At 46.3% G+C, this 23,392-nt stretch overlaps 1 protein-coding gene across 3 annotated transcripts in view; it reads right to left on the reverse strand.

Moving 5' to 3' along the window:
- The window catches only part of LOC130142041 (transcription factor RFX3-like), a 194,026-nt gene that overhangs the window by 104,577 nt on the left and 66,057 nt on the right, over positions 1 to 23,392 (reverse strand). For all 3 annotated transcript variants that reach the window (XM_056323454.1, XM_056323455.1, XM_056323456.1), the window contains exon 2: positions 5,461 to 5,585. In XM_056323454.1, the coding sequence (XP_056179429.1) occupies positions 5,461 to 5,577 (117 nt within the window). In that variant the 5' untranslated portion in view covers positions 5,578 to 5,585. The remainder of the gene's footprint in view (positions 1 to 5,460; positions 5,586 to 23,392) is intronic.

The following is a 23,392-nucleotide window of genomic DNA, read 5'->3' on the forward strand; positions in this document are numbered from 1 at the left end:
AACAAATATCTGCAACAGAGCCAGGGGCGGGATGCCTTTGGTCTCTTCTCACGGCTGGGAAACTTTGGGCCATGACTCAAAAGTATTACAGGATTTATTATAATTATCTTTAACCACCTTATTGATGTTTGCCTTATGTCTCCCATGCTTTTTTTTTCCTGTATTCAGTGTTTAGTTGATTGTAACATAAATCAGGTCATGGTCACCCAGCTACACACCCCCTTTGCCTCATCACAATTAACAAGCAAAAAAGAGGAGGATAGAGAATGTCTGAAGAGAGAGATAGGAGAGGAAACTGGAGAATATTTGACCTAACAAGAGGTGAGAGAACAGCTAGGTATTGTGAAGGAGAATAGGGAAGATAAACACGGTTATCTAGTGTTTAATAGGTGTCTGCATGCTTGTAGTGATATATAGCTATGTAACTACATGAACGATTTCTGCCCTGAGCCTGGTGGAGCATACAGCTGCGGTTTGTGTCCGGGCTCAGAGATGTAAATAGGGGCTTCTCTGTTATGGTAAAGTGTTTCTCTTTGCATAAAAAAGAGAGGGAATGAAGGGAATGACCCCAGAGGTATGTTCAGAGAAGGCATGCTATGTTTCGAACTTTTTGACTGAACCAGTTCTTGTTTGGTGTGCCCTTCCACCTATGTATAATGTTAATCCAAAAGAAGCTGATATTGTTTACACTTTGAATGTCGATAATTGTCTTTCTGTAGATGCTAATGTAGTAGGAGGCTATGATGGGAACGTATTGCAGTGGTTCTTCTCTTATCCGGAGTAACAGAATGGAAAGCATTAAAGAGTTAAATCACCTTGTTTGGTAGGCAGTTAAGAATGTGAGTCAAAATTGCCACTGCCTTTTTTGTTGGTTCAAGGACATGGCTGTGAGGATTTGGATGGTATGTGCTGCGTGGATTTTAGGCGCCCCATTGCAGCAACATGTTATCAAAATCTGAGAAAATTTCAGCCTTTTTTGGCATCCATTCACTCAATTGGCAATATTGTTTGTTTGCTGTTACCTTGGTTGCTGTCATGTTTGCAAGGGCCCTGCAGAACATGGTAAACCTGGTACTAGCTGTACAAAAACGGGAAATTGTAAAATTGTACAGAACAGAGACAGTGGGTTATTTTGACATTGATAATATGTCTCAGTTGGTTTTTTATTTGTTCTATTACTTATACCTTGGTTTTACTCGTTCGGTTTCAAAGGTTCTTTTTGTGCAACAGGAAGGGGGAGATGCAGGAGCGGGCTGGAAACTAGGACCATGCATGGCAATCAGTTAGCTGAGGGGAATGTGCTCGAGCTTGTCTGGACAACAATTAACATGATGAGGCATGTTTGCAGAGCACAGGGGAGTGGGAGATGGATGGTGCCAAGGAAAGGCAACACCTTGCTGTTAATTGCTGGTAGTTAACCACCAATCAGGGATTGCCTAGTATGCAATGCTTAGCTTCAAGAACCAATCTGTTTAAAACACGCAGCTTCTGAAAGTGTATAAAAACTCGTGCTTCTGTACAATAAATTGACATTTGCTTGCATAAAGCTGCGTCCCGTCTCTTCATTCGCCGCAAGTATCACTTCTGTCTTCAGGAAAGAAGACCTGGGGAACTACAGGCTGGTCAGCTTCGCCTCAATCACTGGGAAGGTGATGGAGCAAGTAATCATGGAAACCATTTCCTGGCACATGAATGACAAAGAAATCATGAGTAGCCAGCATGAATTCACCAAGGGAAAGTCATGCTTGACAAAATAACTTTCTACAATGAAATAACTGGCCTGGTAGACCAGGGGAGAGCAGTGGATAATTCTGCCTAGACTTCATGAATACCTTTGACATTGTCTCCCATAAGGTCCTTGTAGAGAAGCTGTTGAAATATGGGCTGGATGAGCATTGAGGTGGATTGAAAACTGGCTGAATGGCTGGGCCCAGAGGGTGGTGATCAGTGACACAAAGTCTCGTTTCTGAGACAGCTGGGGCTATTTAGCCCAGAGGCTCAGGGGGAAATCTCACTGTGTGTACAAATACCCGAAGGAAAGGTGCAAAGCACATGGAGCCAGGCTCTTTTCAGTGGTGCCCAGTGAAAGTGCAAGAGGCAATGGGCACAAACAGAGGTTCCATCTGAACATCAGGAAAGACTTTTTTTTACTGTGAAGGTGACTGAGCACTGGAACAGGTTTCCCAGGGAAGTTGTGGATTATACCCCCTTGGAGATATTCAAAAGTTCTCTTGGCATGCCATCAGGCAACCAGCTCTAGATGACCCTGCTTGAGCAGGGAGGGGTAACTGCCAGTGGTCCCTTCAAATCTTAAACATTCTGTGATTCTGTTAATAAATCTTTAACTTAAAAGAGAGAGATCTATATAAAAGTCCTAATTCAGCAAAAGCCTTTTGGTGGCACAAAGTTTAGTTGGAGGCCAGTGACTAGCAATGTACCCCAGGGGCCATTACTAGGTCCTGTCCTGTTCAATACTTTCATTAATGACCTACATCAGGGGTCCTCAAACTACGGCCTGCGAGCCACATACGTCCCCCCAAGGTCCTCAATCCGGCCCCTGGTATTTACAGACCACCCCCCACCAGGGTTTGGGGGGGAAAACCAAGCAGCCGCAGATGACTTCCTCCCACTTCATCTGCACGCCGGCCCCTTGTTTAAAAAGTTTGAGGACCCCTGGCCTAGATGATGGGGCAGAGTATACCCCCAGCCAATTACTGATAACACCAAACTGGGAAGAGCGGCTGAAAAATCACAGGGTTGTGCTGCCATCCAGAGGGACCTCAAAAGGCTGTAGAAATGTGCTGACAGGAACCTCATGAATTTGAACATGAGACAGCAGTGTGCCCTTGCCACAAAGAGGGCTAACGGTATCCTGGGATGCATTAGGCAAATTATTACCAGTAGGTCCAGGTAGGTGATCCTTCCCCTTTATTCAGCACCAGTTGAGTACTGTGTACCTGGAGTCCTATGTCCACTTTTGGGCTCCCAGCTGAAAGAGCTGGGAATGTTTAGCTTGGAGAAGAGAAAGCTTGGGGTGGGGGAGATCTTCTCAATGTATATAAATACCTGAAGGGAAGGTGCCTAGAAGATGGAGTCAGGCTCTTTTCATTCCTGCCTAGTGACAGGACAAGAGGTAATGGGCACAAAAAGAAATACAGGAGGTTCCATCTGGCCATAAGGAAACACTTTTAGTATGAGGGTGTCCTGGTTTCAGCTTGGATGGCGTTAACTTTCTTCTTGGTAGCTAGTACAGTGCTGTGTTTTGGCTATGATGTGAGAACAATGTTGATAACACACTGATGTTTTTAGTTGTTGCTGGGTAATGTTTATACTAAGACAAGGATTTTTCAGTTTCTTGGGCCTTGCCAGCCAGAGGGCTGGAGAGGCACAAGAGAGTGGGAAGGGACACAGCCAGGTCAGCTGACCTGAACCAGCCAAAGAGTTATTCCATACCATGGGACATCATGCTTGGTATGTAAACTTGGGGAGGGGGGGATCGTTGCTTGGGGACTGGCTGGGCATCAGTCAGTGGGTGGTGAGCAGTTGTACTGTGCATCGCTTGTTTTCCTTTCTCCCTTTTCCTTTGGATTTTATCCTTTTCTCCCACCTTTCCATTATAACTTATTATTATTGTTGTTCTTACCTTCTTATTCTGTATAAATTATTAAATTGTTCTTATCTCAACCCTCATTTTATATTCAGATTCTGACTCTCCTCCCCACCATTCTGGGCGGGGGGGGGGGAGTGAGCAAGCAGCTCACTTGGTTGCCAGCTGGGGTTAAACCACGACAGAGAGTAACTGAGCACTGGAGCAGCTTACCCAGAGAGACTGTGGAGTCTCTTCCTTGGAGATATTCAAAAGCCACATGGACATGTTCCTAGGCAACTGGCTCTAGGTGGCCCTGATTGAGCAGGGGGTTGACAAGATGACCCCCAGAAGTTCCAGTTCCTTTCAACCTCACAACGTTTAAACCAATGTTTAAATTCATGTTAAGTGCTCAATACTTAAACGCTTTTCTGAAATGTTGGTGGTTTTTGGTTTGTTTCATTGTTTTTGTTGGGGGATGTTTAAAACAAGAAAAAAGCAAATGTATTCTGAGGTACATTATAAGTAGAAGTGATATTAATGAAATTGAGACATTATGAATTGAGTCTGTACACCAGGGAAAATTATTAGTGAAATGTATGAAGCAGTTAACAGCATTGCAAAGAACATGCAGAAAAATTCATCACTTTTAAATTTAAAAACTAAATTTAACAAAATGTTAGAAGTTTTAGTTTGGACAACAGTGATCCACTAGCACAGAACAGACTTACATAATTTAACAAGTTATTCTCAGTTTTAATATTGTTGTTTTTGAAGCTGTGAAGTGAGCTTATGTTGAAAAAGAACATCAGATTTCACCCAAAGAACCTAAAACACTGACAGATGACTGGAGGGGAAGTGGAGAGGGAGGTGCTGATCTGCTATCCCTGGTATTCTGTGACAGGATTAGTGGGAAGAGTTCAAAGCTGTGTCAGGGGAGGTTCAGACTAGATATTAGGAAACAGTTCTTTACTGAGAGGGTGGTCAAACACTGGAAGAGACTTCCTAGAGAGGTGGTTGATGCCCCAAGCCTGTCAGTGCTTAAGAGGTATCTGGACAATGCTCTTAATATGCTTTTGGTCAGCCCTGAAGTGATCAGGCAGTTGGACTAGATGGTCATTGTAGGTCCTTTCCAACTAGAACAAATAATTAAAAAAAAAAAAAAAAACAACCAACAAACCGCAAAACAACTAAATTACATGTACTAAAGGAGTCTTGGACAAAAGTCATGGGTCTTCACATGCAGTTCCTGTTTTCCAACTTCACTTCCCCCCTCAATCTCTGCATGCACCACTCCCTCTAACGATGGTGGGGCTGCATAGGTGATTAATCATGTCACAGAAGTGTGTGCTGAGCTGGCTGCTACAGAAGCCCCTTTAATTCTCCAGCAAATCCAAATTATGCATTACATATGGTTTTATTTCAAATACCTTTCTGCAGTTGTGCAAAAACCTGCAGGGAATCCAGCTTAGAAGTACAAAATTACATTGCTTTTTTTATTTTACATATATATTGTATTTATTTAAAAAAATCCATATTCCTTATCAACCTTTCAAAGGAATAAATGTGAATACTCAGTAACTTAAATGTAATTTTTTATGCAATACTGTACACATTTCATAGTAATCCTCTTTTAGACTCATGCATATGTATTTCTGGTGGTTGCCAGATATTCTAGTTCAAGAAATAAACCCTGAAAACTGCATGTCTGCTTACTTAGCTATTTTAGTTCCAGCAAAATAAAATTTAATAAAACAGTGAAAAAGAGTTGGTTTTATACCCTTGTACAAAATCAGTTCTTCACTACACCTGTTGAAATGCATCATTCTGTCTTGCCAGGGTTTTTTGTTTTCCCAAAATTAATAGACACCTACCTGTTGCTGAACTGGTACCTGCTGTACTACCTGTGTGGGCACTGCTGCCTGGCCAGCCACAGATGCCTGTAAAGTCACAGTCGAACCTGTGTCTGACCCAGTCTCTGATGTCTGCATCGTGGTCTCTGAATGAAATTAAAATGTAAAATTAAAAGTTCAGCACAAACTTCTTTTCTTTTTGTCACTTATTCAGATTTTTAAAATAATATTCACCCAAAATCCATTCTGGGGATTAGCTAAAGATTGTTTCACGTACTATTACATGAGTACATGGAGATACTTCATTTATTTTTTCTTTTTTTAAAATGCTGCTTTGGCCTAACATATTAGAAAATTCTATTATATATTATTGCTTTGTCTAATCTAAGGTCTGCTTAGAGCTTGCAGCACATCAAGAAGAGAATAAGCTTTGGACTTCATGAATTTTTTTTCTAACAGTTTACAGTCTGCTTTGTAATAGCAAATATATTTATCGAGTCAGAAGCAAGGTACACATGAACCTACTTATTACTTTGAGGTAAAGAACTTTTAGAAAAAAATCCGTTCACAGGCCTGATTCTTCTCTAACTACACTTGTATATGTTAGCTGCAACTATTGTCAAATTTTGAGAGGAGACTCAAAACATTATACCATATTAAGACAACACACTTTGAGCTACCTATATGAACAAAAACAATTCTAGAAACTGCACATATAAATGTTAACTTCTTAATTAAGCATGCCTTCACAAAAAGACTTGCAATAATCAATGCGATTAAACTGAACACTGGAAACATTGCTTACCAACTCATCGCAATTCTAAAAAACTAAAAGAGTAATTTCTATAGTAATCACAATACAAGTAAATTATAGTACTTCCAATATTGTCAGCTTTCAGAAAGAACATATGCTGAATAAAGTGTCTTGTAAGAACACAATGGGTAAAATATGCAATACCAGAAAGAAATTTCTTTATTTTCTTCCCTGAAACAGTTCAAATCCTTATACACAGAAATAGTCAAAGTTTTCTCTTACCTTACTTGCACTCAAAATATCTTATTTAATAATGTAAATGAACATAAACTTTTTTTATTTATGTGACTTCAGGAACAACTCATAAAAAACCCAAAATAAGTCAAAGTCCTCCCACCAGCTTGTAAATGACTACCCATTCTTCAAAGCTGTCCTCTGGTTTACTGAGCTGCACTATAAATTCTTCATATTCAAATGCCGAGTTAAAGCTCTAGCAGGTGATAGAATGAGGGGCTACAACCTGAAAAGAAGACCCTGAAAAGCATTTTAAAGGTCATAGTGAAAAAGTGACTCAAGTAAGCTTGCTTTAGCAGAAAGTGTTAATGTAATCACTGGAGTTATAAATGGGGATTTTACCCCTATTAAAATAGTGAGGCACACACTAAAAAAGTACATGAGGTTGTGACGCTGACATATTTAAGAGAAATATTCAAAATCTGGATAGAGCACAGAAATAGTCCAACAGCAAAGGAAAATGCCTGTGTTGGTAACCCCAGCCAGCAACCAAGCACCACACAGCCACATGCTCACTCCCCTCCACCCGGAGGGGTGGGGAGGAGAATCAGAAAGGAATGTAAAACTCGAGGGTTGAGATAAGAGCAATTTAATAATTTAAACAGTATTAAAAGGTAAGAACAACAACAATATCAATAATAATAACAATAGTAACAACAACAGTTATAATAGAAAGGTGGGGAAAAGGATAAAATCCAAAGGAAAAGGGAGAAAGGAAAACAAGTGATGCACAGTACAACTGCTCACCACCCGCTGACTGATGCCCAGCCAGTCCCTGAGCAACGATCACCCCAGCTAACTCCCCAAGTTTATATACCAAGCATGATGTCCCATGGTATGGAATAACTCTTTGGCTGGTTCAGGTCAGCTGTCCTGGCTGTGTCCCTTCCCACTCTCTTGTGCCTCTCCAGCCCTCTGGCTGGCAAGGCCCAAGAAACTGAAAAATCCTTGTCTTAGTATAAACATTACCCAGCAACAACTGAAAACATCAGTGCGGTTTATCAACATTGTTCTCACATCATAGCCAAAACACAGCACTGTACTAGCTACTAAGAAGAAAGTTAACTCCATCCCAGCTGAAACCAGGACAATGCCTTACAAAGAAAACCTATTTAGATTATCAGAAAGAAGACTGAGGATGACTTATACTTACTAGGAATTTGAGAATTCCTCAGTTTTGCACAGAATCACAGAACGGTTTAGGTTGGAAGGGACCTCTTGAGACCATCTAGTCCAACCCCCCTGCCCAAAACAGGGTCACCTAGAGCAAGTTGCCATGTCCAGTTGTGTTCTTAATACCTCTAAGGATAGAGACCACAACATCTTTGGATAACCTGGTAAGGTCCTTGACTAACTTCACAGTAAAAAAACGTCTTCGAGTGTTCAGATCGAATTTCCTGCTTTTTTCCATTTGTGCTCATTGCCTCTTGTCCTGTCAATGAGCACCACTGAGAAGAGTCTTGCTCCCTCATCTTCACTCCCTCCCATCAGGTATTTATACACAATGATACGATCCTCCCTGAGCCTTTTCTTCTCCAGGCTAAGTAGTTCCAGCTCTTTCAGCCTCTCCTCATATGGCAGATACTCCAGTCTTTGTGGCCCTTTGCTGGACTTGCTCCAGTAAGTCCATACCTTTCTTGTACTGGGGAGCCCAGAACTGAACACAGTACTCCAGATATGGCCTCACTAGCACTGAGTAGAGAGAAAGGATCTACCTCAACCTCTTAACAATACTCTTCCAAATGCAGCCAGGGATACTCTTGGCCTTTTTTGCCATAAGGGTGCATTACTGGGACATGTTCAGCTTCTTGTCCACCAGGATACCCATTTCCTTCTATGCAAAACTACTTTCTAGCTAGTCAGCCTGCAGCCTGTACTGGTGCCTTGGGTAAATCCTCCCTAGATGCAGGACTTGGCATTCCCTGTTGTTAAACTTCATGCGATTCTCTGCCCATTTCTCCAGCCTGTTGAGGTCCCTCTGAATGGTAAAACAGCTATCTGGTCTATCAACCACTCCTCTCAATTCTGTATCATCTGCAAACTTGCTGAGGGTGCACTCTGTCCTATTTTCCAGGTCACTAATGAAGATATCACAAAGTATTGGTCCCAGTATAGACTCCTGGGGGACACCACTAGTGGCTTGCTTCCAATTGAAATTTGCGTCACTGATCACAACAATCTTGGCTTGGTCATTCAGCCAGTTTCAGTCCACCTCACTGACTATTAAATAAACAACATCTACTGATCTCCCTTCATCCACAAAGCTAGTTGACTCATCGTAGAAGGCTTATCATGTTGGTCAGGCATGATTTCCCATTCATAGATCCATACTGACTCCTACCAAGCACCTTCATGTCCTTCAGTGTCCAGGATTATTTTCTCCATCATCTTCCTGGGAATACAGGTGAAGTTGACCAGCCAGTAGTTCCCTAGATCTTCCTTCTTGCCTTTCTCAGAGTGATATTTGCTCTCTTCCACTTGTCAGGAACCTCCCCTGATCACCATGACCATTGAAAGATAATCAAGAATGGACTTGCAATGACATCAGCCAGCTCCCTAAGCACTCATGGGTACAACACATGAGGCCCCATGGACTCATGTATGTTCAGTTTGTGTAAGTGCTCTTATACGTGGTTCTCCTCCACACAGGGTAAATATTCCTTGCTCAGGACTTTCCCTCTGGTCTCAGGAACTGGGAATCCTCAAGGCTGGTCTTACCAGTAAAGACTGAGGTGAAGAAGTTGAGTACCTCAACCTTATCCATGTCATTTGTCACCAGTTCTCCCACCCCATTCAGCCAGCCATAGGTGATATTTTCCCTAGTCTTCCTTTTGCTGTTTCTGTACTTGTAGAATCCTTTTTGTTTGGCCAATGCATCAATCAGCATTACATTTTTTACTGGGCCTGTCTGGGACAGAGTTAATTTTCCTCATAACTGCCCATATGGTGCCATGCTTTGCATTTGTGGCTAAAAAGTGTTGATAATAGGCCAATGTTTTGGCTGTTGCTGAGCAGTGCTTGCACAGCATTAAGGATTTCTCTCCAACTCCCCCCCCCCCCCCCCCCCATCCAGTAGGCTAGGGGTGGGCAAGAGATTGGGATGGGACATAGCCAGGACAGCTGACCCCAACTGACCAAAGGTATATTCCATACCATATGACATTATGCTCAACAAAAAAAAGCTCATGGAAAGGAGGAGGAAGGGGAGGGGGAACACTCACGGTTATGGCATTTGTCTTAGCAAGAAACCATTAAGCATGCTGAGGCTCTGCTTTCCAGGAAGTGGCTGGCCATCTCATGGCTGGCCATTGGGGAGTAGCAACTTAATTCCTCTGTCTGCTTCATTTGCACACACAGCTTTTGTTTTTCTTAAGCAGTCATTGTTTTAACCCACAAGTCTTTTCACCTTCCCTCTGCTTTCCCCCCATCCCATGGAAGAAGGTAATGAGCAAGGAGTGTGGGTGCTTGGCTGCTGCTCAGGGTCAAGCCATAACATATTTAATCAAGTATAATTGAGAGGTAGACACTGACCACACCAACCCTAGAAAAACACCTATTTGTTATTTCTGGAAGAAAGCAACACTTCTGCTTTTTGTTGGCTTTGGGGGCTATGCTAAGAGCTTATACTGCCAAAAGAATCTTAAAAAAAAAAGAAAAAGAAAGTCCCAACTGACTGGAGAGAAAAGGAGATGGAGCATAAACAAAATAGAGAGTGAGAAAGAGAGAGTACTGAAGAGTGAGAGAGTTGATAGCATGATGAGGAAGTTAGTTGTGAGACATGAGAGCTGATTACAAAATTCAAGACAGTTGAGATCAAGAAATGAGAGCAAAGGCCAAGAAAGCCAAGAGATGTAGACCCAAGAGGGCTGAGAGAGAGCACCAAGAGGAGATAGACAAGAGATGGAGGGAAGACAGGAGACAAGACAAGGAGTGTAGAGAGAGAAGAGATGGAAGACAGATGAGAGATGAGACATGAGACAGACAAGATGAGACAAGTGATAAGTGAAGAGATGAGAGGTGAGAGAAATGAGAGGGGAGAGAGGCAAGAGATAAGAGGGGCATGAGACGAGACACAGGTGAGAGAAGAGACAGGTTAGAGGTGAGGAACAAGGCAGATAAGATGAGACAGGATGAGTGGAGAGAGAAACGAGAGACCAGGGGGAGAGAAATAAGGCAGAGCCAAGAAAGAAGACAGACAAGCAGGAGAGACTAGAGAGGCCAGAGAAAAATGAGGGGTGAGAGAGAGCATCACAAGGGGCAGGCAATAGGGAGGAGAAATGAGAGGCAAGAGAAAAGACAAAAAAACAAGAGAGATGAGAGATGGGGGAGATAACAGACAGATGAGGTAGATTATAGAGATGAGAGACAGAGGCAGCAGACAAGATACGGACTAGAGGGAACCAAGGCAAGATGAGAAAGACCAAATGTAGATAAAGAGATAGGATAAAAGGTATGTTGGGTGTAGAGAGGAGGGGGGTGAGAAAGTGACAAGAGATTAGAGATACAAGATGTTATAAAGATTAGCTGAGAGACAGGAGATATGCAGGAGGAGAGGAGACAGAGACACAGGACTATGAGAGACAGAAAGAGAGCATGACATTAGACAAGGTAGGCCAGATAACTCTCATCTCTCTCATTACTTATCCTTCTGTTTACTCCTGTGTTACAAGGAACAGGAGAGAGACAAGAGAGTTGAGACAAGGAATGAGACATGAGGGGAGACAACAGAGGGAGACAAGAGGGAGGGGAAAGAGAGAGGAGGAATGTTGTAGTCTGAGTCCAACTCAGTCAGCCTCACACAGGGCACCAATTGTTGCAGCACAAAAAAAAACAGTAGACTGCAACAAGGCTTTACCATTGGTCAGATTCTACTACCTGCACTGCATCTCCTTCCTCCAGAAACCAGACAGCACTACTACCCCTCCATCCACCCCCTTTCCCACAATCCTCAGGGCTATTTAACCACTTAGTGGGAACGAGCTACATCTGCACATCATCCATGTCAATCAACCCACTGCCTTTGAGGCAAGGCCACAGCTGCATGTTATCAATGCTAATCAACCCACTGCCTTCATTCCTCTGACAGGGGTAGGTGAGAGGGGTGGTGAGACAAGTGGCAATAGACAAGTAAAGAGAGATGAGACATGAGATGACAAGATGAGAGGTGAGACAAGATGAAAAAAGACAAGATGATGAGAGCAGAGAGGAGAGACAAGAATGGAGACAGGATGAGAGAGACAAGAGAGGCCAGGTGGGGTGAGAGTAGAGGGGAAGAGGCTGAGAGGAGAGTGAGATGAGAGAGACAAGAGTTGCAAGGGACAGGAAAGATGAGAGAAGAGGGACAAGACAAGGGATAAGGCAAGAGTCGAGAGGAGGGACAAGAAGAGAATAGAGAAAAGACAAGATTAGACAAGAGATGAGACAAAGCAAGACAAGGAGAGAAAAATAAGATGAGAGGAGAGACAAGACACTAGAGAGGAGATGAGATGGGAGATGAGGCGAGAAGACAAGACAAGACGAGAGAGGAGAGATGAGAGATGGGAGATGATAGGAGAGGGGAGACTAGGCAACAGGTGACAGCAATGGATGAGAGATGAGATGAGAGAGACAACACAAGAGATGAGAGGAATGGTAAGAGGTGAGACAAGGGACAAAGTGAAGTATGAGACAAGAAAATAGAAGGAGGTGAGAGAATAGAAGGAGACGAGAGGGTGATGAGGGAGGGGCAAGAGAGGGATAAGAAAGACAAGACAGATGAGACAAGGGGAGAGATGTGTCATGAGAGACAAGAGGAAAACAGATAACATGAGAGACAAGGCAACAGAGACAAGAGATGAGGCAACAGATAGGAGATAAAAGATGATTTGAGATTAAAGAAGAGATGAGAGAAGACAACATGAGAGGAAAGATGAGAGAGGAGATGAGACAAGAGGAGAGACGAGATGAGACAAGAATGGAGAGACAGGATGAAAGAGACGAGAGAGGCCAGATGGGGGGGAGGAGGAGGGTAAGAGAGGGATAAGGGATGAGAGACACACAAGAGAGCTGAGACAAGGGATGAGATGAGAGACAAGAGGGACAAGAGATGAGAAGGAAGTCAAGATGGGACAAGAGATGATATGAAGTGAGACAAGAGGAGAGAAAAAAGAAGAGGAGACAAGGTAAGAGGAGAGACACAATGAAAGACAAAAAAAGACGGAAGACGAGAAACGAGAGACAAGAAATGAGAAGAGATGACAGGAGATGAGTTAGAAGAGAAAAGAGAGACAAGGGAGGCAAGAGAGACAATAGATGTAAGGAGAGGTGAGAGACAAGAGATGAGCCAAGGGAAGAGATGAGAGGGGCAAGTGATGAGAGATGAGACAAGAGATGGGGGAAAAAAGAGAGAACAGATGAGAGAAGATATGAGAGACGAAGGAGGTGATAATGAGACAAGGGGAGAGATGAGACAGAAGATGGGGGAGAGATGGAAGATAAAAGAGAGGGGAAGAGCAGGGGGACAAGAGAGGGAGAAGGAGAAAAGTTGATATGAGAGATGCAAGATGAAAGCTTAAAGAGGGGGGAAGAGACAAGGCAAGACAAGAAATGAGAGAGACAAGCCAACCTACACGAGACAAGAGAGGGTAAAACAAGAGGAGACAAGACGAGGGGAAGGATGGGGAGGTGTCCAGGTTTCAGCTGGAATAGAGTTAATTTTTTTCTTAGTAGCTAGTACAGTGCTGTGTTTTGGCTATGATGGGAGAACAATGTTGATAGCACACTGATGGTTTTAGTTGTTGCTGGGTAATGTTCATCCTAAGTCAAGGACTTTTCAGTTTCTTGGGCCCTGCCAGCCAGAGGGCTGGAGGGGCACAGAAAACTGGGAAGGGACACAGCCGGGACAGCTGACCCAAACTAGCCAAAGAGGTATTCCATACCATATGATGTCATGCTGAGTATATAAACTGGGGGAAGAAGAAGGAAGGGGGGGGACACATTTGGCATTATGGTGTTTGTCTTCCTGAGTAACCGTTACACGTGATGGAGCCCTGCTTTCCTGGGGATGGCCGAACACCTGCCTGCCGATGGAAAGCAGTGAATGAATTCCTTGCTTTGCTTTGCTTGCGTGCACAGCTTTTGCTTTACCCTTTCCCCCCACCTTTCCATTTTGCTATTATTATTATTGTTAGTATTATTATTGTTGTTGTTCTTACCTCTTTATTCTGTTTAAATTATTAAATTGTTCTTATCTCAACCCTTGAATTTTATATTCCTTTTCCAATTCTCCTCTCCATCCCTCTGAGTGAGGGGGAGTGAGCAACTGGCTGCATGGTGCCTGGTTGCCAGCCGGGGTTAAACCACAACAGGAGGAGAGCGACGAGAGAAAATGAGAAGAGAGAGATGAGAGAGGACAGAAGAGGTAAAGGAAACTAGATGAGAGAGAAAGATACAAAGCACGCTAGCTGAGACATGAGAGAGACATGATGGCCAAAAGGAGAAACAAGAGAGGAACAGGGGAAAGGGAGGGGAGGGAGAGTAGAGAGGAAGGATCAAGAGACTGGGACAAGACAAGGCATGGGATGAGAAGATGGAAGGAGACCAGATGCAGAGTGGGGGGACACCATGCAACAAGAGATGAGAGGAACAAGAGCAACTTGAGAGTAGAGACACAAGGAAGGTGAGAGATTGGGGGGGGGGGGGGGGGCACAGGGGGACCACAAGATGAAGCAAGAGAGGTAAGATGAGGAGAGAGAGGAGAGGCGAGAGGTATGGGGGGAGGTGAGAGAGAAGACGAGAGATGAGACAAGAGACAAAAGATAAGATGAGACATGAGTGATGAGATTAAATGAGACATGAGAGAGAAGAGGAAAAGGGGAGGTGAGAAAGGAGAAGCAAGAAAGAGGAGGCGAGTGATGAGAGGAAAGATGGAGAGGCTAGAGACTACAGATTAGAGAGATGCGACAGGAAACAAGATGAGAGACAAGCCAATAGAGACAAGAAGATAAGAGAGTGAGACCAGATGAGATAAGAGAGGTGAGACAAGAGACAGGAGAGACCTGACAAGATGAGAGTGAGTGAGTGGCCGCGTGGTGTTGAGCTGCCTACTGAGGTTAAACCACAACAGCCCTTTTGGGGGCCTGTATTGGGTTTACGTGGCAAAGTTGGGGGCAGGGAGGGGGGCTGCAGGGGTAGCTTCTGTGAGAAGAGATCAGGAGCTGCCTCCACGTTGGACAGAGCCAGTTTAACTAGCTCCAAAATGGACCCACCGCTTCCCAAGGCTGAGCCAGTCAGAGAAGCTTTTGGTGCTTCTGTGATAACATGTTTAAGAAAAGGTAAAAAATGCTGCACAGTAGCTATAAGACATGAGGTAAGACACAAGAGGAAAAACGAGATGAGTGATGAGAGGAGACACAAAATGAGACAGGCAAGACATGAGATAAGAGAGACAAGCTTACAGAGACAAGATGGGACAAGAAGAGGAGAGAGAAGAAAGAGAGATGATAGATGAGATGAGAGGCCAGGCAAGACAAGAGTGGCCAGATGAGAGACATGACACGCAAGGTGAGAGACCAGATGAGAGAGACAAGAAGAGAGAGATGGGAGAGGATGGGAGAGGAGAGATGAGAGAGGGAAGGGAGGGGACAGAGGGAGGCACAAAAGAGGTGAGATGAGGCAAGATGAAAGAGATGGCGGGAGAGGGGAAAAGTGGGCAAAAGCTGAGGGGGGAGGGATGGAAGCAGGGGAAGGGGGGGGAGGAGCCAGGAGTGAGGGGTATGAGAGGGGAATGATGGGAACAGCTGGGATCATGAGGAATGAAGGGAGCAAGCCAATATTGAGGGATGGGAATGACAGAAGGGAGGGAGAGGTGTGAGCAGGGGGGGTGCAAGAGGAGCAAGGGATAAGAGAGAGGTGAGCACAAGTCACAAGAGCTGAGAGGGAGGAGAGAGCAGCAAATAGTGAGAGGGGAGCAAGAGTAGAGCAAAAGGAGTGGGGGACAAGTGAGAGGAAAGTGAGATAAGCAAGGGCCAAGAGAGAGGAAAGCACAAGGACCAAGGGCCAAGAGTGAGGGTTGAAAGAGGAGAGCCTGAGAATTGGGGGCTGAGAGAGTGAGATGAGTGAGGAGCAATGGAGAAAGAAATGAGAGGTGAAAAAAGCAAGAGGTGTGAGGGCCAAGAGAGAGGGGAGCAAGAGGCGCAAGGGCCAAGAAAGAAGGGACCAAGAGGTTATTGCAATGGGACCAAGGACCAAGAGAGAGAGTGAGAGAGCCAAATGACTGAGAGCTGAGAGGGGGAACCAAGAGAAAAGCCAGAAGCACAAGGACCAATAGAGGGGGAAGCAAGAGGGGAGAGCGAGGGTTGTGAGATAGGAGAACAAGAGGAGCAAGGGCTGAGAGGGAGCAGAGCAAAGGGGAAGTGAGATGAGTGAGGCGTGAGAGGGAGGAGAATGAGAGGAGCAATGGAGGGGTGAGGGCCAAGAGAAAGGGAAGTGAGAGGAACGAGGGCCAAGAAGGAGGAGAGCAAGAGGCAAGAAGAAGAGCAAGAGGGGTGAGGGCCAAAGAGGGGGAGAGAAAGAGGGGAACACAATATGTGAGGGCCAAGAAAGAGAAGAGCAAGTGAGGAGTGAGAGTTGAGATAGGAATGAGAAGAAAGGGTCATGAGGGCTGAGGAGGTGTGTGTGAGAGGAGTGAGGGCCAAAAGGGAGGGGAGCGGGGGATGAGGGAGAAAGCAGAGAAAGGACCTAGGGCTGAGAGAGAAAGAAGCAAGAGGTGCATGCAATGGGACCACAGGCCAAGACTGAGGAGAGCAAGAGGGGAGCATTATGGAGAAGAAATGAGATCAGGGAGAAGAGGACCAAGAGCTAAGAGAGGAGAGCTAGAGGGGTAAGGACCAAGAGGGGTGCACGAGGAGTAAGGAGAAGACAAGACAGAAGAACAAGTGGTGAGAGAGCTGAGAGAGAAGAGCAAGAAGAGCAAAGAATGCTGTCTGAGTGGGGAATGAGAAGCACAAAGAGCAAGGGCTGAAGTGGGAGGGAGTGAGAGGAACACCAGAGGAGTTAGAGTTGAGAGAAGGGGGAGTGAAAGGCAAGCGAGGGCTGACAGTGAGCACAGAGCTGTGAGGAGTGAGAGAGGAACAAGAGCAAGGGCCAAGAGATAACAGCAAGGAGCAAGAGCCAAGGGGAAAGGCAAGCCAAGATGAGAGGGGAGCAAGAGCCAAGTGGAGGGGAAAGGGGAGTGAGGAGAGGCAAGAGAGCCAAGATGAGCCAGAGGAGCAAGGGCCAAGAGAGGCATGAGAGCCAAGAGAGAGGAGCAAAAGGAGAGAGACACAAGGGCTGAGAGGAATGCAGTCTGAGACTGAGGAGCAAGAGCAAGGAGTAGGGGAAAAGAGCAGCAAGGAGTAAGAGCCAAGAATGAGCAGGCAAGAGTGATGAGCAAGGAGCAGAGAACCAAGGGCAAGGAGCAAGGGCTGAGATGAGAAAGGAGCAAGGGAGGGCTGACAAGGTGAGTGGAGCAAGTAGCAAGGGATGAGAACTGAGAGTGGAGTGAGGAGTGAGGGGGAAATGAGGATTGGGGGGGGGGCAGGGAGTGCCAAGAGCAAGGAAATGTGACTGAGTGCCAAGGACCACACGAGAGGATAAAAGAGTGAGCAGCCAAGAGCAAGGAGTACAGAGCCAAGAGGGAGGAGCTATGGCTGAGAGGAGCAAGAGAGGGAAGAGAGCTAGGACTGAGGTCAAGGGCCACAAACAAGGAGCGAGGGCTGAGAGAGAGGGGAGCCAAAAGCAAGGAACCAGGACTGAGAGCCGAGGAACGGGGAGTATGAGCCAAAAGAGTGCAACAAGAAACAAGAAGCCAAGAGAGATTTCTATACAGCCAAGAGGAGTGAGAGAGGACACAGAGAGAGGGGAAAACTACAGGGGTGAGAGCCAAAAGACAGGAGAGTGAGAGGGGTGAGTGGGTTGGGAGGTGTGAGGGTTGAGGGGCGGGGGGGTGGGGGGGTGTGTGTGACAGCCAAGAGAAGGGAACGGTAGGTGAACTAAATGGGTGTTGGGGAGAGTGAGGTGAGTGAGCAGAGGGCGAGAGGCGCAAGGGTCAATAGAGGGGGAAGCAAGAGGAGGGAAAGGGCAGATAAAGCAGAGGGGGGGAGGAACAAGGGCCAAGCAAGAGGAGAGTGAAAGGGGAGCAGGACCCAAGAGAGGGGAGAATGAGAGGAGTGAGGGCTGAGAGAGGAGAGCAACAGATTGGGGGGGGGGCTTGAAGAGTGAGGACCGAGAGAGAAAATCAAGAAGGGAGAAAGGGCTGAGAAAAAAAGGCTTGATAGAGGGGTGAAGAGGGCTGAGTGAGACGAGTGGGGAGCAAGAAAGAGAAGAGCAAGAGTGGAGAGGGACAAGTGAGAATCCTTCTAGGTCCTAGAAGGGGCTAAGAGAGGATCCTGCAAAGGCCAAGACTGGAGAGAGGGCTGGAGGGGCTGAGAGCAAGAGCCGAGAGTGGGAGGCAAGAGGGGACTGAGAGAGGAGGAATGAGGGAGGGGTGCCAAGAGAGGAGGGTGAGCTGAAAGTCAGAAGCAAGTGGAGAGAAAGTGTCCAGAGTGCCAAGCAAGCTCTGAGAGATCCAAACATCAAGAGAGTAAAAAGCAGAGCAAAAGTCAAGAACAGGAGCACCAAGAGTCAAGAGTGCGGATAACCGAGAGCAAGTCAAGAGAGTGCCCAGAGCAGACAGAGTGCTGAGCGAGCATCCAGAGCAGACAATGCCATGAGAGAGCAGAGAAAGAGCCAATAGCCAAGTGAAAGCCCCAAGACAGTATGCTAAGAGCCAAGAAGTGCCAAGAGAGCTAGCATCAAGAAATGGAGCACTGAGAGTTGAGAGACCATGTGATTTGACAGATGGAGCACCAAATCGAGAGACACAAGTCTCAAGAGTTGACAGGAGAGAGGGAGTTGAGAGGGAGTGCTGAGCTGAGAGTCAAGAGCAGAGCACCGAGCGAGGCAAGACCTGAGAACAATGAGAGTAAAGAGCATGCTGAGAGGAGAGGGGGAATGCTGAGAGGAGAGAGGGAGAAGAGAAGATGCAATGAGTGAGCTGAGAGCACTGACATGGAGCTGGACAGGCAGGTCCAGTGAAAGTGTCGATAGGATCAAGCTAGAAAGCCAAGCAAGTGCATCAATTGAGAACACTGAGAGTGTACACTGAGAGGGAGCAAGTGAATTGAGAGAGAGGCAAGTGAGCTGACAGAGTGTGCCCAGAGAGTAAAGTGTGTCATGATGACAACTGTCAGAGTCAAAGACAGACTAAGAGAACTCAAAGAGTAGGTAATAAATACAATCATTCACCTCCATGCTATTGGTCCAAAACTGTTCAAATTGGAAGGACAAAGTATATCATCTGTTTGATGTCTTGTGTTCTAGACCAATGGTCTTCAAAGGGGGGGTGCATGCACCCCAGGGGGGTGCACAAGATGATACATTGGAGTGGAGGAAGAAATAGTAGAATTTATACTTATTTTAAAAAAATAAGAAAGTTTAAACTTTACTAATACTTAATATATGGATTGACACTGGTACCCTCACTCAGTCCGTATGTCAGGCAGTCATGTGTCACATACACTACACAAGGTATCCCTGATGGGAGCAGCCATAAAGATGACCTGGTTATAAGGGAAAAAATGCTGAATAGATGTCTGCTGAAATACCGACAGAGAAAATGCCTGCCAGCCTGGGAACTTGGCCTATGAACCAAAAGCATCCTTGAGAAGCACAACTGGCATCTTTGAAGTGCAGCTGGGTACCTAGAAACTGGACATATCCTAAGATATCATCGATAAGCACAAAACCAAGAAACTGTAACAGCAGCAACTTATTGTCTGGAAAGAAGAAAAATAGTATGGAAAAGAGGGAAAACATCCTGAAAAAGAAGGAATCGGTAACTGTCATTGGCTGTTCTAACTGCAAGAACAGGAAAACAGTCTGGAAAAATAAAAATTGGTTTGAGAGATTAGGAAAACATCACTAATTATTGACTGTCCCAGGTGAAAAACAGAAACTAGCAACATCTATTGGCTGCTCCAGGTGGTGGTGTCCTACATCCCCTTATGTCTCTGTGATTGTGGTGGGTTGACTTTGGCTGGCCAACAGGTGCTCACCAAGCCGATCTATCGTTCCCCCTCCTCTACTGGACAGAGGGAGAAAAAAATATAACAAAAAGCTCGTGGGTTCAGATAAGGAGAGGGAGATCACTCACCAGTTACTGACCAATCGCTCCCTGTGGATAACTGGCTAGCTGAAAAGGGTCACATAGACATAGTCCAGCTGGCTGAACAAAAATGCACATCGCTCTCAGCTTATCTGAAGTAAAGCAAAATACACTGTCTTTGGCTGTCCTTGTTACACAATAACAGGAAGATTTTGGTGGGAAAAGAATGTTGCAGGTGGGAACAGGTAACTACAGAAGAGAAACTAGGGGCGGGCTTGGTATTTAGGCAACTAACCAGTAATGAGCTTAACTTTTGTAATATGTATGAGCTAATTATAACAAGGCATAAAAGGTGACTGTAAGGGACAATAAACGAAGTCTGCTGATCACTCATATTGAGCGACTGTGTCTTCCCTCCGTCGCAACAAATGGCGCCCGAACAGGGACCCTAGAGAGGGCTGAACCTGCGAGCCACGGTTCGACGGAGATTCGGGTACCGGTCCTGAAAGCAGCGCAGGAGGCGGAAGGGCACAGTCCCCGCGCCCGGGAGCACCTACAGAGGGTCCCGCCGGCCACGCGTCGCCGAAGTCTCGCAAAGGCTGCAACAGCGCTGACGACGGTATGGAGAGACAAGCGACGTACGATTCGCTCAAATGCTTTTTAGAAAAGCGGAGCGTTCAGGACATAGATTGTAAAAAGGAATTACCAGGGTTATTAGCTTATGGGGTAGCGAGGGGTCATTTTGGGAATCCAGATACGGTTTTCGAGCATGCAGAGTGGCGTAATTATGGGGACACGCTGTTTGCCGAAGTAATAGCCGACAATAAAACTGCCAAAAAACTGATGAAACCGTGGCAGGCTGTCACTAATGCCCTTTTGCAACATCGAGCCGAACAGAGAGCGGCTGCTGCTGCCTCTGGGCGGCTGGGAGTTGCAAGCGGGACTGCAGTAGCCGCACGGCAGGGGGAATCGGCTTCCCCCCCCGATTGCCCGCTGCCTCCCTCGGTGCGTACGCTGACGGTTCAGCAGGGGGCTGCGGGAAGCTGGGACCAGTCGCCCTTCCCGTCGCCGCCCTCGTTGAATCCCTCAGCCCCCCCCCCCCCCCCCCCCCCCCGTCGGGGAATGATGACGTAAGCGAGGAGATAGACCGTAAAAACCCCGTAGAGTAGGGAATGTACGAATCCTTCTGCAGAATGCCTTCAGGTTGCCCAAAATAGGCAAAAGGTCTGGAAGCAGATAGCAGACAGTGCTATGCTTGAGGGTGAACGCGATTTTGCCGCGGGAATCGTGCATGAGGCTTTCCCGGTCACGTATTCACAGCCAGATGCGCAGGGGAATATCACGGTTTCTCTCACTAACTTAGATTGGAAATTATTAACTCAGCTACGGGCTAAGTGAGTGAGTCAGGTTTAAAAGGGGAACCCACCAGGCAAATATTAGATTATCTTTGGGGAACTAATATCTTACTCCCGAGTGACATCCGCAGTATAATGAAGTTAATCTTGAGCCAACATCAGCAGCTTCTGTTTAACACTCATTGGCAGGCTGCTTGTCAGGAATCGGTAGCAGTGGTTAGACAGCCAGGGGACCCACTGCATGGGGTTACTCTACAGGAGCTGATGGGTTTAGGACCCTATTTTAGAACCGAAGCGCAGGCACTGATGGGACCGGATAAGGCAAAGGAAGCGATGAGGCTAGCTAGACTAGCGCTTGACCGTATAAAGGAGCCCGGGGGAATCCCTTCCTATATGGGAATCAAGCAGGGAAGAGAGGAGCCATTTGGGTTATTTATTGATCGGGTAGCAAACGCCATACAGGCGGCTGGGGTGCAAGACTATCTCAAAGGCTCCATTTTAAAGCAGTGTGCCATACAGAATTGTAACCCAGCCACACGTAACATCCTAGCTATGCTACCAGGGACATGGACCATAGAAGAAGCTTTGGAAAGAATGGCACAAGTGCCAGTCGGGCCCCAGGCTATGTTAGTCGAGGCAATAAAAGAACTAGGGAGTGCTTTAAAAGAGCAGGCGCAGTCTACCCAGAGTCAGGTCTTAGCAGCCCTTGCTCCTTTGCAAGCCTTTGCTGGGCGATCAAATGACCGCGGCCCATCTCATCTACGGTGCTTCCGTTTCGGTGCCACCGGACACGTGAGACGGGACTGCAATGCCAACTCCGTATGGTGCCGAAACTGCCGCTCGGACACTCACAATGAAGCTGCTTGTCGTCGATCGGGAAACGGGCGACCCAGCGGGAAGAGCCACCCCGCGCCGACACAAAAAGCGGCTGCCTGCCCAGCAGCACAAAATCCTTTCCTCTCCGACCTGCAACCAGCGGAAGCCTCGGCTTGGACCTGGCAACAACAGTAGATTGTACCCTCTTGGACTCAAAGCCTACAAAACTTGCTACTGGCATACAAGGCCCAGTTTGTATAGGCGGACAAGCTGTTGGAGCATTACTCATCGGGCGTTCATCAGCCACCATGTTGGGACTCAATGTTTTGGTGGGACTGATTGATAAGGACTTTCACGGAGAAATTCATATTATGGCTCAGACGCTGTTTCCCCCACTCTTTATACCTAAAGGGACCAAGATAGCCCAGCTGATTCCACTACCGCATCTTGCAGGCACCCTCCAACCACTGCAAGAACAACCTCGAGGACAAGGTAACTTTGGGTCTACAGGACAAATGGCTTTATTGACTATTGGCTTGCAACAACGACCATGGCGATCGGTCACAGTGCAGTATGGAGACCAGACACTCTCGATTACTGCGCTGTTGGATACTGGCGCTGATGTCTCTATAATCAGTACACAGAAATGGCCGGTGCATTGGCCAACCTGTACGACCAATGCCACAGTTGCAGGAGTGGGGGGATTGACCCTCGCTCGCAAATCCCCCCTTCTGCGATGGACTATAGCTGACAAAGTTATAAACTGTTGTGTCTCAATTATTCCATTGCCTGAGGGGGTGCATGCTTTGATTGGCCGCGATATCTTGGCCCAAATGGGGATGGTCCTCACTTCAGACCTCCCTTTCTAGGGGCGGCCATTGCTTGGACTTTCCCGATCCCACTCCGATGGAAGACAGAGGAACCAGTGTGGATAGAGCAGTGGCCGTTAAAAAGGGAAAGTCTAGAACAGGCGCATGAACTGGTTAAAGAGCAGTATCAACAAGGTCATTTGCGTCTGTCAACGAGCCCCTGGAATACCCCCATCTTTGTTATCAAGAAAAAGTCTGGAAAATATCGATTGCTTCATGATCTGCGAGCGGTAAACAAACAGATGCATGATATGGGGGCCTTACAACCCGGATTACCCAACCCAGCTATGATACCGGAAGGGTGGCATTTACTCATTGTAGATTTGAAAGACTGCTTTTTCACAATTGCTTTACATGAAGATGATCAGCGCAGATTTGCCTTTACCTTACCCGCGATCAACCGGGAGGGACCGGACCAACGCTTTGAATGGACGGTCCTCCCGCAAGGAATGAGAAATTCGCCCACCTTGTGTCAACTCTATGTTGCTGCCACACTACAACCTTTGCGACAACGCTGGGCTAAGACTTTAATCTACCATTATATGGATGACATCTTGTTAGCCCAGCCAACACCCTTCTCTTTACGACAAAAACAGGTTTTAACTGAACAACTCAAGCTTAGGGGCTTGGTAGTAGCACCCGAAAAGGTGCAAGAATCAAGCCCCTGGAAGTATCTGGGGTGGCGCATCACTGATACAACAAT

The sequence above is a fragment of the Falco biarmicus genome, chromosome W (assembly GCF_023638135.1).
Source record: "Falco biarmicus isolate bFalBia1 chromosome W, bFalBia1.pri, whole genome shotgun sequence".
NCBI classification, from domain to species: Eukaryota; Metazoa; Chordata; class Aves; order Falconiformes; family Falconidae; genus Falco; species Falco biarmicus.